The sequence below is a fragment of the Biomphalaria glabrata genome, chromosome 17, assembly GCF_947242115.1.
Source record: "Biomphalaria glabrata chromosome 17, xgBioGlab47.1, whole genome shotgun sequence".
Lineage (NCBI taxonomy): Eukaryota > Metazoa > Mollusca > Gastropoda > Planorbidae > Biomphalaria > Biomphalaria glabrata.
Window position 1 is genome coordinate 7,167,650 of NC_074727.1, and position 16,492 is coordinate 7,184,141.

Below are 16,492 nucleotides of genomic sequence, written 5' to 3' on the forward strand. Positions count from 1 at the left end.
GGTCTAGTATATCAAAAGGCCTACTTCAGTATTCTGTACACGGATATACCATATAGCTTGCTACTTATGGATATGCCTCCATTTCATGAAAATCTCATTTACAAAGCTTTGGAGCAGTGGCGTCACTAGGGTGGGTGTCACCCGGTGCGGACCGCACCCCCCTAGTGACGCCACTGCTTGGAGTAGGGAAGACGGGGAGGAGAACAGAATAAAAAAAAAACAGTTTCGTACATTCGGTACATTTAGTTCATTCTGTTTGATCCACTCCTCAAGAAAGTTTGACACCACAAGTTATGTATGAATTTGCTATCTTTTATTGACTCGATGGATTTGGGTGTTATCATTGCTATCAATCAGACTTGTTTTGTACCGAGTGATTTATTTGAAGGCGTTCCGTATCGAGTTGGTCTAGATCACATACATGAATCATAGAATGCAGGAATGTAGGGGACATAAATCGGCAAAGTATTTGTACACGCAATCAAACAGTTCATTGATTAAGACATAAGCAAACAAGCAAAATAGGCAAATATACTGTTTAAAAAAAAAAAAAGCTTATATTAAATGTATCAATCAGTTTGGATCAGCCATGTCATTAAACTTGTAACAAGCCTCAATCTATAAAGGGGACTAATTCAGCCTAAACCACCACTTCAGTCAAGTACTATTTCTATTTGAGATACCAAACAAAATAATTTATTACCAATAGTTGAATAACTAATTGGTCAATTTTTTAAAATTGATTCTTGTGTTGTCAGGTAAAAGAAATAATTGTGCAAAATTTAAGCTTGATCCGAGATTGGGTGTGGGAGAAATGATGTGTACAAATTTTTTACCATACAGACAGAATGAGTTGTAAGCTTTGTAAAAAAATATTTTCCTAATACTTTCCTAATACTTTCCTAAAGTGGAAATTAAGGGAGACATCCTTGAATACTGAGGTAACGCTGTATCTGTTGTCCCTTTCTTGATAGACAATGATAACAGTAATAAAAAAAAAAAAAACACTATCAATCTAATAGGCTGGCGCGGTGGTCAGGTGATAACTGACCTTACAGACATCTTCGGGGCTCCAAATATAAAAACAAAGATTTTTTTATATTGGTCACAGAACGGTACTGCTTCCCTCCCTTGATTATCATCATAGCCATGCATTGAGGCTTAGTGCTGGGACTTGCAACATTGTACGGAAGGTCCTCGGTAAAACACTGTTAAGGGGAGACTACAGTGAAATTTTTTTTTTTTCTGTTTTACATCTCAAGATCTGGCAGTGCTATGGGCTAACAGTGCCGCTAACACATTAGCTATAATAAGTAAATTGATTTTAATAAGAATAGTAATAATGCTAACAATAATTAGATTGAGTAGTGATGACAAATACTATGTAGTAGCCAACATATAGTTTAGTTTATTGATATACGAATCAGGTAAAATGATATGTGAATTGTTCTCCAGGATTTGTCTGAATATAAAGTTTGTCTTCACCTATTCCATTGTCTGCTGAACGGTTGGGGCACCACACAAGATCTGTTGGCCGTCTTTCTCCATTCCTGTCTTTTGCTTTTGATTGAATCTCTTTCAATGACAGGCCCGTCCATACTCTTATGCCGTCTTCCTATCACTTTCCTGTTTCCTGGTACTGTTCCTTGAAGGAAGGTTTTTGCGAGCTCCTGAGAACCTTGTAATATGGCCATAGAATTTTAGTTTACATGTTTTTTTTTTTGTTGTTGTTGTTTTTTTGTTTTTTTTTTGGGGGGGGGGGGGTTAACCGTAGTTAGCAGTAGATCATGGGGTTCTATCGATGAGCTAGTCCTGTCTCTAATCTCTTCGCTTGTGATGCAATTCTTAGTAGGCCTATGTGATATAAAGTTATGAAATGCTAATATATTTACTTATTCAAATTTTTTCTTTCTTATTCTTTTTTTTTTTTTTTTTTTGTTTTCTAAACATAAACTGATTTGGTGATTGGAAATAACGCAATATACACATTTTGTATGATTCGATCTACAGGGAGGTTATTGAAGAATGTTTTTGATTGTTTTGTTAGTTTAAAAAATTTGCAATAGCAGTACAACGGAGACAATGAGCCTAAAAGTTTCAAATGCAGGGCAAACAAAAGACAATGTTGTCCAATTTAATCAAAATTTCAAATTTAAATTAAACATTTAAAAGTTTAATCGATGGCTATAAATTTTTTGGAAATATTTGGTAAACTCTATATGTAATCATATTACTCTTACTTAAGTAGAAATCTGATTAATATTTCAAAGTTTCACAATTGTCAACATTTTGGTCATTATTTCTATGATAGCTCTCTCAAATGGAAGGAATATCATGATTTATATTTAGAACCAAAAAAAAAAAAGTACAACATAAACATATGCTCAATTTTGTTTTGGTATAGCGTTATCGTTTCAGTAGTTACGCTGAGGTGGTCACTTGTAGTCAAACTGAATTTCCGTTTGATCGGACCAATACAAATTATCTTATCTTATCAATTTTCAGCAATCTTCTAGTTAACTCTAAAGGTTGCAATTTTCGGTGCGTATAAAAATTGTTATATCCCCTAATTTAATGCTGATTATCGCCATCACCTGGAGTTTCAATAATGAATGACCATTACATTAATGACCATTACCAGTCTTCTTGCAAGTCACGGAAGATGTGTATCGCTTTTAGTTTATTGAGTGTTGGTGATGTATGTATGGCAGAATTAGATATAAACATTTGCAAGATAAAGGCTCAATATTCTACAAACACACACTTTTTTAGAATTAACAAATTATTGGTTTATATGCTTTTCTTGTTTTGTTTCACATTACACAGATTATACATATTCCCTGTCGTTGTAACTGATTACAGATTAATATAAACAGTTCAATGACAAAAAAAATAATAATAAGTATGAATCCTATTATATTAAATGTTTTTTTTTAAAAGCTATATCAATGAATGTATATTTTTTCCATTTGAATATGTATTATAGCTTACTTGAGGTAGGGCCTACGCATGTGTTTGGCTGCTTTTGTTATTTGGCGGTGCCCAGTGTTTGGAGACAATGTGGAAGTAGAGTTGAATAAATCAACTATACTTACATTCTAAAAAAAACAACATCATCAATAACAACGAACAGAAACAGAACTAAAAAAAAATGTTCAAGAAAAAATCTATTAATTTTATTAAAAGGAAGTACATCACTATAATTGTAGAATAGTTTACAAGATCAGACAATTAAAATGTGCATATAAAATAGAGTTCTAATTAAATACCAAGAAAGAAACATTTAAATCATGCTGCCAGTATGGAATGATTATACAAGGAATTTTACGTTGTGTCCAATATTGACATTTTAATATAAACCTTGTGAGGAAATATAAAGGCCCCAACACAGGACCACATCTACATTTCTCACTCGAGTTTATCGCAGTCCAATTGTTTATATGGAAGTGGTCGCCATGGAGATATGTAAAGTTATTCATTCTCTCAAGCATCCAATGAGGCTGCTCCACAATTGTCAGCCCACTTATTACGCACCTGTCCCACACATAGTCCGCTCATGTCCCACACATGTTCCACACTTGTCCCACATGTTCCACACTTGTCCCACACACGTTCCTCACTTGTCCCACACACATTCCACACTTGTCCCACACATGTTCCACACATGTCCCACACACGTTCCTCACTTGTCCCACACATGTTCCACACTTGTCCCACACACGTCCCACACGTTTCAGAACTTGTCTTTTCATATCCTGGACATTAACATAATTTGAATTGTTATTGCTTGGTAACGTCATCATGACGTGCACGCCCTGCAGCCCATACAGCTAAGAAGTTTCACTAACATTTAAGGAATAAAAAAAAAGTTAATCTTAAGTCCCCTCCGTTTCAATAGTAGGCTGGCTAAATTAGTAGAGGAAAAAAACTATTGTGGAATTTTAGGAGAATTCGGGACGTGGCAACCTTTCCTACGACACAAATATTAAACAGAAATATTTTGACAAATTTGACACGTTGTGGTACATATAAATCACATTGAGAGAAAAAAGGTCACAATCGACACATGATCCCCAGTAGATATCATCTTTAATTTTTGAATCAACATAAAATGCTGCATTGTTTCGTAACCTTTGGGCCCATCATAAATAGCTTTTGGATCCTTAACCTAAACAAATTACAAATGGTGCTTTAATGGCAGATATAAATGGACAGATTTACATGTCTAACAATACATCATATATTTGTAGTTTTTTTATAAGCTTGAACATTCCTAAAAAAAAAAAATAGAAAAAAAAATTTGGGAGATTAAAGCCCTACATCAAACCTCATACTGGCCGTCCGTTAGCCTGGTGTTGGAGGGGGTGAGGTGAGGCGGGAATGATTTGAACCTGATACCAGCCTGATAACAGATTTATAGGGCCTAGTGTTTAGAAAAAATATCATTCAACCCTTCCAATTTGTTTAATCATTAAAAAAAAAATACTCATTAACACTTATTACTACAGTTGTTTCTTTTTTTTCTTCTACAAAAACTTTAGTTCAAAGCTCTACTATAACAGCAGAGTAGAAAAGGAAAGAGAAAAAAATATATAAGAAATATAAGTGTTATTTTATAGAGTGATTATTTTAAGCTGTGAAATCTGGATTGGATTCTTATTTTGTATGTAACCTAAAATTAATTATTTATGTGTATAGCTTAAATTAAGTGATACATCAACTAATTAATAGTGCCGTATAGCTGTAATTTTACAATGAGTATTATTAAGTTAATACCAATGTAAGCACGCAAAAAGAGAAAACAAAACTAAACAGCGAAAACAGGGAAAAAATCAAATAACAAGCCAATTCTAAAAATAGATTTAAATGAATTGTCTCGTATGTAAAGTATCTAACAGTTTTAACAATGCAGCGAACAATCTATACATCAATTCCTGCGAACAGAATACATACCCGCCAATCCCATTAAAGTCATTTTTTTTTGTTTGGAGCCATTTGGTGCACTATATTTGGCTCATTATTATAATTAAACATGCATTTCATTAAATTAATAACAAAAGTTTAAGAAACACAGTGCTTTTTTTGTGACGGTTACGCACCGGTATGGCGTACCGGCACTTTTTTTCAATGTGGGGAAAATATTATTACTTTTGTTGTATTTTAACAATTATTATTAATTTCATAGTAGTTAAAAGTCAGGCCATCCATCACTGAGTACGGGCACCTATTTCCTTACAAAAAGAAGCACTAAAGAAATATATACTCAAATCATACATACTGCCTATTTTTACAATAGATTTTTGTCAAGAGACTTTTAGAAGAAAATATGTACATGGTTGAAGACAGTAATAGCTGAAAATATTGAACACTTGTAACAAAAAAAAAGTCATCATAAATAGGAGATTGCAATCAAAGCAAGGACAAAATAAAAGCGAAACATTTTGAGTTGCATTAAAAAAAAAAAAAAAACTAATAATTTAACACAAGCAAAATGAAAAGTGATAATTTGAGATTTGAATAATACAAATATTTCATAAAGATCACTACTGACCAGTGGCGCAGCTAGGAATTTGCCATCATTTGGAGGCCCAGGGGGCTTGACCTTTTGGGGGCCCGTGTATTTTGCATAAATTTAATAATGTAAAAAAAAAACCCACTCATTAGGGGGCCGCCCTCAAGTGGGAGCCGGGGGCTATTTTCAAATTCTCCCCCTCCCTCCCCCACCATAGCTATGCCTCTGCTAAATAAAACTGATGAAATAAAAACGCAGAAGCAAAGGTAGACAACTTTGTTATATATAGAAAAAAAAATTATATACAGGAACCACAGTGGACACAAGAATTATTCTTAGATGAAATAATTGAGACCCCTTATTTTATTCTTGAACTCTTTAAAATTCTGGACCGTTGATACTTAATTATTGATAATTAATGTACTTATCTGTTGATAAATTGTTCACTGTCCACCCAAAATCTTATCAATTTTCCTTCAGGATTTGAAAGCTAATATGTAACAGACATTACTATCTGTAACTAAACCAATCAAATAATATATCTCATGCTGATAGCATATTGTCCACAGCATATTCCACCGTATCAAAACCATTTTAAAAAATATGTGTTTTTTTTAGTGTATATATCTTATTAAGTGCTTTCTCCACAAGAAGAAGAATTTAGGCAGGTACAAACTGAATTGATATAGTCATTAGTGTTTAGGGGATAACTCCAGGTTCAATGAAAACATTCTAAATGGAATAAAAACCCCTAATGCCTAACCCATTTTTTCATTACTACCTGCAAACTTACAATGAACTTTTTTTTTTGGAATTGAAACCAACATTTATAAAATTTAAAAAAAACACTAGTTTTATCATGAAGAAAAATAGGCTAACTAGAATTCATAAAATTATTTTTAGGCTTACACTACAAAAAGAGCAAAGTTAATACTCCCAGAAATACATAAAACTTGGACAGAAATTGATTTCTCTGAGCTGAATTGTTATTATTTCCCGATGCACCATGTTGGTGCTCATAAACGTCTGAGTAAGCTGGTGCAGCTGTTGTGGTGGGCACTCTTTTAGTTGTAGTGGTTGCTACAGACGTGGCAGCAACACACGTGTCTCCATCCAGGGTGTCTTCAGCATCTGCGCAGCAGACAGTGTCTTGGAGTTGGTTGCAGTCTCGCTTCTTGTAGTTCAGAAACTGCTTGGAGCCGATGCCGCAGATAGAGCACGGCAGGCATTCCCAATCACACTCGCATTTCCGCCCTCGGTAAAAGTCAGCTTTGCAATGGATTTCAGCGTCTCTCGTGCTGTTACATTCAGCCACTAGCTCTTCAAGCTGTTGAGAGAAGAAAAAAAAGTCTGTTTTTTTTTTTTTGGCCTTAACAAAGATTGCCGAAGTACATTGCTAATAATTTGTAAAAGCATTAGGGTAATAATTCTGAGACCTCTTTCTTAATAACGCAGCTCGTCCCTTCTTGGAAGCTATGATTAGACTAGACAAACACAGTGGTTTACTTATCTTATCTTATATAATACAGACGTTACTTCAAAAAAGAAGATGACTACGTCCTACGCGCCATGCATTTAGTCATGCATATTAACCAATGACTTAAATTCTGCCAAGTCACTGGTTTTCCTGGCTAGCTCAGGCATTCCATTCCATGCTCTAATAGCACTAGTGGGCGTGGGCTACTTTTTACGTGACCTGCAGATGAGATTCTTAATCCTACACCAAACAGACTCCTCTATGAGTCTAGATTATGAGGACTTTAATAATTTTGGTTTAACAAATAATAATGTCAATAATAACCTCGTTTGCGTTACTGCCACATACCTACATATATTGTTACGATCTTCTCTATCAGGCCTTCTGCAAACACTGCTAAACATTACTAAACAGCACATCAAGCACAAGAACTTGACAACAAGAGCTTCAAGTAACAAAGTGGCGGTTTAATTACAATGACATCGATAGCCAATTCAACACAATTGGCTACACTAACTTCAAATGCTTTGCTACACACCAGAACTGCCTAACTTAACATTACACGTCTCTCTTGTTGGTACAGCTATATTCTCGAGGACTCAAAGGTACCACAAGTCCTCACTGCTTTGCTGTCCTGGACTCAACTGTCCTTTTTTACACAATTGTCTCTAGTCCGTGAAGGCTCTGGATAACATGACCACAACATGGGTCATATTTGCGTGAACTAGCAGTACTGTCCCTTGTCTATCGACAGCAGTTGACCCGTTGACCTGTGTGATTGGCCTGAGTCGTGTGTATTATCAGGGGGCCTCACACACATTAACCCTTTCAGTCCGCCACTGGAGTTACTATATTATATCTAGACTGGACACAGAGATGTTCTAACACTACACAAAAATTGTCGTGAAAAACTTTTTAAAAGCTGAAACAAGACTTTGTTTTTTGTATAATTAGATCGACTTCCACAAGTAGGAAGGCAGGAGAGACCCTGGTCGTCCACTTTTACGGTATACTGATGTACCTAAAAGCAACATGAAGCTCTTCACTTGCAGCTGGGAAAAAGTGGCACTGGATAGATCCCCATGGAGAGAGAGAGAGCACACAGGAAGGGTTACGGATTGCAGACGCCATACACACCAGAAGTAGAAAGAAGGGTGAAAATACAACAGCGCCTGGTGATTACAGATGCCAAACCTGTGGACTGCAGCTGTGTAGCCAATCTTTAGTCACATAAGAAATTTGCAAAGGGAAAAGATTATCTCTCGAGACGTAAAATGCCACATACTTAACAACATAATCTTGTGTGAACTTTAATATTGTCAAAAAAAAAAACAAAAAAAAAAACAATGATAGAAAAAAAAAACTAATCTTGTTCACTAAAAACTGATTTTTAAATTATGGTTTCTTCAACGTAATATTGACTACAAAAAACAAATATGAGAAACATATAAAATACTTTTTTTTTAAATCTTATAATAAATGCAATTGTATCAAATAGTTTGGATCAGTCAAGAATAAATATATTATTATTATATTGATCTAGCCATAATAAATGTGTGCGACTATCTCAATGCTCTATGATCCTATCTCATGTCTGGGCCAGTTGTAAAAGGGGAAGGGAAGAAGGGGGTATCTTGGTGAATGTTTACATAATCGTTTTTTTTTTAATGCATAAAAAAAAATTCTCTCAGGGCTCGATTCCTGAAGTGGACTAATTCAACTTATAACACCACATCTGTCAAGTACGATTTCTTTCCCTTTTTCAATATACCAAACAAAATAATTACCAATAGTTAATTAACTAATTAGTTCATTTTTTTAAATTGATTCTATTGTTGTCAGATGAAAGAAATAACTGTGCAAAATTTCAGATTGATCCGAGATTGGGTGTACAAACTTGAGTGAGTTGATATAAGCTTTGAAAAAAAAAAAGGTAAACTAAGGCTCAATGTTAAACGACTATCGGATCTGATTCAGACTTTCGTTTACAGTACAAAACCAGGAGAAATGAGAGAAACGGTCAAGCGAAACACTGAATTCCATGACATCACACTGAAAGAAACTCTAGATCTGTGTATATTGAAACAAGAGAAATTCACAGGTAAGGACAGTACAGGTAGGGACAGATATTATATACGTATCATCGTTCTTGTGTTGTCAGGTACATGAAATAAATGTGCACAATTTCAGCTTAATCCGAGATTGGGTGTGGGAGAAATAGCACGTACAAACTTTAACCAGACAGACAGACAGACAGAGTTGATATAAGCTTTGTACAAAAAAAAAAAAACGTTGAATGATAGCCTGTGCGTCACACACTTCGCTTCCATTTATGGGGGCAGGGTAGGTGTAAGAATGTTGTGATGTCAATTAGGAATTTAATATATCATAGTTCGAAATATTAAATCAGGAAATAGTCAAAGCCTTTATTTAAAACTTTTTTTTTTGGGGGGGGGGGGGACAATGTACTTTACTTTAGTGAAAACTTATGTTTATTATAAAAAGTTTAATATAATTATAGCTTTTATATAGCGCTTTTTTACGTGCTTATAGCATGCTCAGAGCGCTTTGGTCCAATCTCAGTTGTGGACCAGTTGGGGGGGGGGGGAGAAGGGGTATCTCGGAGAAGGTTTTCCGTGCTGCCTTAAGGCGCTCAGTTAACACAACTCTGCTCGAGTCGGGTATTCAACCTCCAGCCCCCTTCATAGTTAGCCAAGACAAGCCAAGTTCAACCGTACTTAGCCTCTCGACCACGTGGTTTATTTTCACTTTCTCAGAACTTCTCGCGCCAAACGACACGGCACGCGCGAAGACGTCTGGTATCGCTGCTGTTGACTATTTGACGACAAGTAACCCTTTTAAGGATGTTGTATCACAAAGGGATTCCATGGGTTAAAAAAAAACATTTACATCTCGGATCAGGTTCAAATATTATTTAAAACTAAAATTAACTAAAACTTACATCGGGCATCTCAACCTTAAAGCAGGCCGTGCAGAAAATGTATTTCTTTGTCTTGGCCATGGCTGCTGTCATGAATGTCCCTTGTAAACAGGGAACGCATTGCTGCTGGGAGTTGATGTACTTCCCTGGTCCGCAGGACTTATCCAGGATAGCATTGTCTCTGTACCAGTCTTTTGGTGTTTCTCTTGAAGGAATGTCAGGGTCACACTCCGTACACACAGACGTCACAGAGACTGGTATTAAAAAGCAAGCTATAATTAACTGGACGGACGTCATTTTTTAATTTGTGGCAGAATCATATGTCGCTTTCACTCTGAAATTAAACAAAGGAAAAAAAGTGTGTGTGTATGTATATATATATATACGGGATATATATGCGGGATTATATGTTTTAAAGGTGTATGTCTAAATTTAGATCTATATATTATTAAATAGAGGAATTACTGAATGTAGGCCTACTTTGGTGGATTTTTACATAATTTGCAAACATATTTCAAGTCTTAAATGATAGTATTCTGTAAGTAATGTGGAAGAGAAGGCAGCCGCGCTAAACAATCAGTCCACACAGACCTGATATTAAACTGTTCACCAAATAGATTTAACAAACTATATGCGCCATGTATATCTGTTGCACTCTATGAAAAAAAAATATTGTAAAAGATTCACACATACATACTAAGTGTTGGAGTAAAGGCTGAAAATAATATCGTAAGCGACCTTTAAGAATCTGTAGTTTGGTAATGGTCAAATGCCAGACTCTGGTATGTTTAAACAGGACCAGCAGGAAAGTACCAGAAAAAAGAAGAGACAGAGAAAGCGATGGGAAGACAACATAAAAGAATGGACAGACCTTCTATCAAATGCAAAAGAGAGGAATGGAGAAAGACAGTTAACGGATCTTATGTGGTGCCTCAACGGTTCAACAGACTAAGGGAAAGGGGAACGTGAAGAAAGGGAAAGTGACATTGTTTATTTCGTGGGTGATATTTGTATATCGCTGTTAAATAAACGAACATCCTATTCTTGTTTTTAAAAAAGGTGTATAGATAATTGCATAAATTGTGCAGACTTAAATTTTGAAACAAAATATGCACGTTCCTGCTACCCTTAATAAGTTTATGCATGTAAGAAAATATATAAAACTCTATGAAAAATATCAAAAGCACAGATATATAAGTCTTCAAGCTCTCTATATCTCTAAACCTTACACAAAAATACAAATCATGGTTCCTTATAAGGATTACCATAGTACAAACATAATAGACGATTTTAAGACTTGTTTTAAAATGTTTATTAATATATAATAAAACGTATAATTAATTTTTTTAAAAAGAAAAATAATTGAGATTCAGAAGATCACAAGTAGACATTTGACCTTTTGTTGTTGTTTTTTTAGTTCATTTTCTCTTTTACAAACTACTTATTTTACCACTGGGAATGAAGTTGTTGGTTGCTTTTTTTTTTTTTTTGCTAAGGTCGCCAGTTACAAGCAAGTCAACAACACATATACATAGTTGTGTTAAGTGTCAGGAAGTCTACTGACAAATGACACAGGTATTTAGGCTAACACTTGTCTGGGAAAACTATGTAGTAGATTAGCTGATTCGCATCACTGGCAACCCTCACACCTCAACATGTCAGCACACCGCTACAGTCAGAGAATCTAGCCCTACTGAATACCTTTTAATAAAAACAAGATTTTGGAATGGACGGGCCTGCCATTGAAAGAGGTTCTATCCAAGTCAAAAAAACAGGAATGGAGAAAGACGGTTGACAAATCTTGTGTGGTGCCCCAACGGTTTATCAGACTAAGGGATGGGTGAAGATAATAATACTGGGACTAATAATAAGTTACTTATAAATATAAAAAAAAAATAATTATATAAAGTAAAAATAAAGTTCTCTTTCAGAACTTACGTTCTATAAGTCAGATGATATTAAGGTCATCTGTTTCTTTGGCCAACGGTTAACCGCCAGCTAAACGACTAAACGCCTTTACTTTCTCCACCTAAAGTCAGGTGCCCATTAGAGCTGGGTGGACTCAGGAACGCGCTAAAAATCCCGAGCTTCAAAATCCCAGTATTCACCGATATTCGAACCCAGGACTCCAGGCTCTGAAGCCAAGCGCTTAACCACGCAGCCACCGCCCTCACCCCCCCCCCATTTTATGTATACACCGAAATGTACTTGTTTATAAAGCGTTTCTAATGCCGAAGTATTACCTGGATCTCCTGATCAGGAATTGGCTTTTGGTAACTGGTACAGAGACTTCTGTCTTCAGTCTTGCAAAGTATTTGCAATAGAGGCACGCGAATCAAATAACTTTCTGATGAGACAGAGGCAGATCCGAAAAATGACGAGAGTGGACTCTTCTGTATACCTCCACCCGGGTTCCAAAGGACTGTCAATGCCGGGGTTGAAAGTGGGGATAAGCACCCACTTTCCAAGAAATGCTCTCATGGCTTGCGTCTCTAAATGCCTCTGACAGTCAAATCCAGCTCCTGGCCTTCACGTGTGATTTTCTCAAAAATCCGGCGGAACCTGTTCTTACAAACTGACAGGAGAAGGGATGAAAGGCGGAACACTGGCGCCTCAAAACCAGTTTAGCTTCGTGTTGATGGGGCACGTCAGCCTAAATAACGCAACCCATCTAGGAGAAGGAAAACTCTGACTCCAAACCTCCACTCTGTGGCGATACTCCCCCGTGTGGGTATCGGGGCTTGGAAATGACCAAGAGAAATAAATAACCCCACTGCCTTTCCACTTGCATTTCACGAAGTGAATAATAGTGGACCTTCCCCCCCTCTAGGTGCTTTTTGACAGAGGTCTGGATTGCACTACACCAGACGGAGGTCCTTGTCTCACTACATTCTAATACTAGACATAAACCCAACATGAAGTGTTTTTTTTCTAAATCTGGTGAATGTGATATCGTGAAGGGGCCTGGATCCAGGATGTGACGATTCCACAGAGCATACCCAGGGCACAGTCCACTTTAAGCTTTCTACTGCAGAAAAGTTCCATTTGGAGAGCTCTATGGATGGCGGAGAATGGACCATTGGCCAACCCCACCTTGTCCCATGGATATTCCGGTTACAGTCTTCAGACCTAGATGTTTCCTTTTATGTCAGTATTGGAGAAAATTGCCAAGACCGAAAACTCCCTTAAAATGCGGGGACTATATATTTATATATTTTAAAAAAGCCTGAGGAAACACCCAGCCTACACTAAATGCCAAGGAATTTAACGAAAAATCCATACGAGCTCAGACGTCGCCTCGTAAAAGGTCTGCGCATGGCAGTTTCTTCCAGGACTGCCTGTGATAAGTCAGCTACTGGAAATAAAAAACACACTAGCAGCAAACACCTAAACCTTTTGCAACTCAACATCTTAGGCCTACAAAACAAGACAACAGAACTCCAACACATACTCAAGAAGCATGATATACACATAGCGCTACTGCAAGAAACACTACTGCCCAAGAAAAAAATAAACATCACAGGCTACACACAGTACAGATGCCTTTGCACCAAATGCCAGGGAATTATGACCCTCATAAGAAACGACACACAAGCCACAGTAAAACAAATACAGAACAATACAGACATCGATACGCAGGAAATACTTCTTTGGAGAGGAGGAACAAAGTACACCATCAAAAACTACTATTGCCCACCATCATCAACAGCAGAAATAGACATACAACTACCACACTACACAAGGACAATAATAGCTGGCGACTTCAATGCACACACACCTTCCCTAGGCTACCCACACTACAACAAGCGTGGCAAAGAAATAGAGGATGTAACAAATGCCTCTAACCTACACCTTCTGCAAAACAAAACTACACCTCCAACTTTCCTCCACAGAGCACACAACACAACTAGCAGACCTGACCTAACTTTTATCTCTACAGACATTACCGACTCTTCTAAAATAACAGTACTTGAAGACATAGGTAGTGACCACAGGCCTATACTCCTCAATATTGGAACGCCAGGTAGATACCAATCCAACAAAACAACTAGATGGAACTATAAAAAAGCTAACTGGGCAGCTTTTTCACAAGAAACAGACACAAGACTATCAAGCGTAATTGAGACAGACATCAATTCAACCTACACAACTATAGTCTCCAACATCTTACAAGCAGCAAAAAAATACATCCCTCGAGGCCAAGTTAAGAAATACAAACCTTTTTGGACACCTGAATTAGATAAATTAGTAAAAGAAAGAAACATGGCCAGGAAGACTATAGAAAAAAATCCTACTAGAGAGAACAAGACAACGTACAACAAATTGACAGGGCTTATAAGATACAAAATTAAAACAGAAAAAAAGAAAAAGTGGACCACAACATGCGAACAACTAGATCTAAACAAGGATGGTCGAAAGGCCTGGACCCTTCTGCACCGGCTAGCAGGAAAGAAACAAATAACAAACCCCCAACCTAGAAAGACACTGACGACATAATAACAGAAAACCTTAAAAAGGCTGAAACCTTCAAAAAATATTTTGCCAGCATTAACAAGTCAAAGCCAAGAAAACAATTGGACCAGGCCTTCAGTAATATCTTAAAGAAAGAAGAAAAAGCTCCAACAGTCAACTGTCAGATCTTTGACACTCCCTTCACTCTACATGAGCTCAATACTGCCCTAAAAAGCCTCAAGTCAAGAAAATCCCCTGGACCCGATAAAATAACAAATGAAATGATTCGGGGACTAGGACCACAGGCCCAAAACTGTATACTTAACTTTATCAACCATACATGGAAAACTGGAGACATACCACAGGAATGGAGAACCGCAAACATAATACCCATCTTAAAGAAAAATAAACCACCTGGAGACCCAAAAAGTTATAGACCAATCTCTCTAACATCCAACATTGGCAAAATGGCAGAAAAAATGATCTATAACCGACTTTATTGGTGGCTAGAAAGTACTTGCTCACTCCACAATGCACAAGCTGGCTTCAGGAAAGCAAGTAGAACAGAAGACCACCTCTTTCGTTTTATCCAGGACACAGTAGAAGGGTTTCATGAAAACAAGCACACTATAGCAGTATTTATAGATTTGCAGCAAGCCTATGACAGAGTGTGGAGAAAAGGTCTATTTTTGAAGATGAAAAAAATGGGCATCCATGGAAAAATGTACAGCTGGATCAGAGCATTCTTAAAAAACAGAACCATCCAAACCCGATTCGAAGGTGCCATCTCTAGTCAAAAAAGTTTGGAAGAAGGACTACCACAAGGTTCAGCCCTTAGCTGCACTCTCTTTCTAATCTTCATGAATGACCTCCCGGACCTCATTTCGGTCAATAAGGCACTTTATGCAGACGACCTTTTAATTTGGACTACAGAGAAATATCCAGTGCTGACTAGATCCAAACTAAATAGAGCCCTCACAACTATCTCCACATATTCAAAATTATGGAAAATGGAAATAAACAAAGAAAAGTCAGTTTATTCAATCTTTAGCCACAGCAACAAAACAGCAAAAAGAAACTACATCCTAAAAATAGACTCTCAGCCAATAAATAAAGAAGAAAATCCAACATATCTTGGTGTAAAACTAGACCAAAGACTGTCTCTAAAACACTTTATGGCAGATTTAAAAGAAAAGGCATCACAAAGATTAAACATAATAAAACACCTAGCAGGAACATCCTGGGGAGCTGAAAAGAAAACCTTAAGACAGTTATACACTGGATATGTCAGATCTGTAATGGATAACTGTCTCTCCATACAAGTAGCTGCCAACAAAACCTATCAATCATCATTAGATACAATCCAAAACCAAGCCTTGCGGTTAATTAGTGGAGGTATGAGAACTACTCCCACAGCAGCCTGTGAAATAGACTCCAATATTGAACCTCTTAAGTTAAGGCGCAACAGAGCAGCATTAGAAGCTATTGAGAGATACAGAAGGTTGGAGGACGATCATCCAAATAAATTACTAACACAGAGAAATAGGAAAAACAACCAAAAAAAAGCAAAGGACTCTGATCCAACTTACTGACGAACTAGCCCTAAAACACCACCTACCCAATAACAGAGAAAAAATTACCAGGTTTTCAAACATTACACCCGGACTAAACTACAAACAACCAACCATCAAAACACATTTACTAAATAACACCTTAACAAAAGAATCAAATCCACTGGAGCTCAAAGTAGGCACGCTTGAAACAATCGAAAGCTATCCAAAAACAGCTATCCATATTTATACAGACGGATCGGCTTTCAAAGCTACCATCAATGCTGGTCTTGGTGCCTTCCTGGTCTTCCCTAAAAATAAACACTTTGAGATAAGCGCACCCTGTGGTGATTACTGCTCAAACTTCCAAGCCGAAATTGAGGCAATTACCATAGCACTCCAGACAGTAGAAAACAAATTATATGAAGGAGTGCAACCACCATCAGATATTGTTGTCTTTACAGACTCCCAATCTACTCTGGCAAGCACTTAACAGCAGCACCTCAAACAGCCCAAGAGAGTTGACAACACTCAGTGTGATAATCCACCAGATGATATCA

The 16,492-nt window shown here is 36.9% G+C and overlaps 1 protein-coding gene across 1 annotated transcript in view; it reads right to left on the reverse strand.

Annotated features, from left to right (window-relative positions):
* Window positions 1–3,154: 3,154 nt before the first annotated feature.
* Window positions 3,155–16,492, reverse strand: part of LOC106051132 (uncharacterized) — a 44,389-nt gene continuing 31,051 nt past the window's right edge. The window contains exons 3-4 of the mRNA XM_056015864.1: window positions 9,952–10,264; window positions 3,155–6,839 (exon numbers count right to left, since the gene is read on the reverse strand). Coding sequence (XP_055871839.1) covers window positions 6,423–6,839; window positions 9,952–10,227 — 693 coding nt within the window. The 5' untranslated portion in view covers window positions 10,228–10,264 and the 3' untranslated portion in view covers window positions 3,155–6,422. The remainder of the gene's footprint in view (window positions 6,840–9,951; window positions 10,265–16,492) is intronic.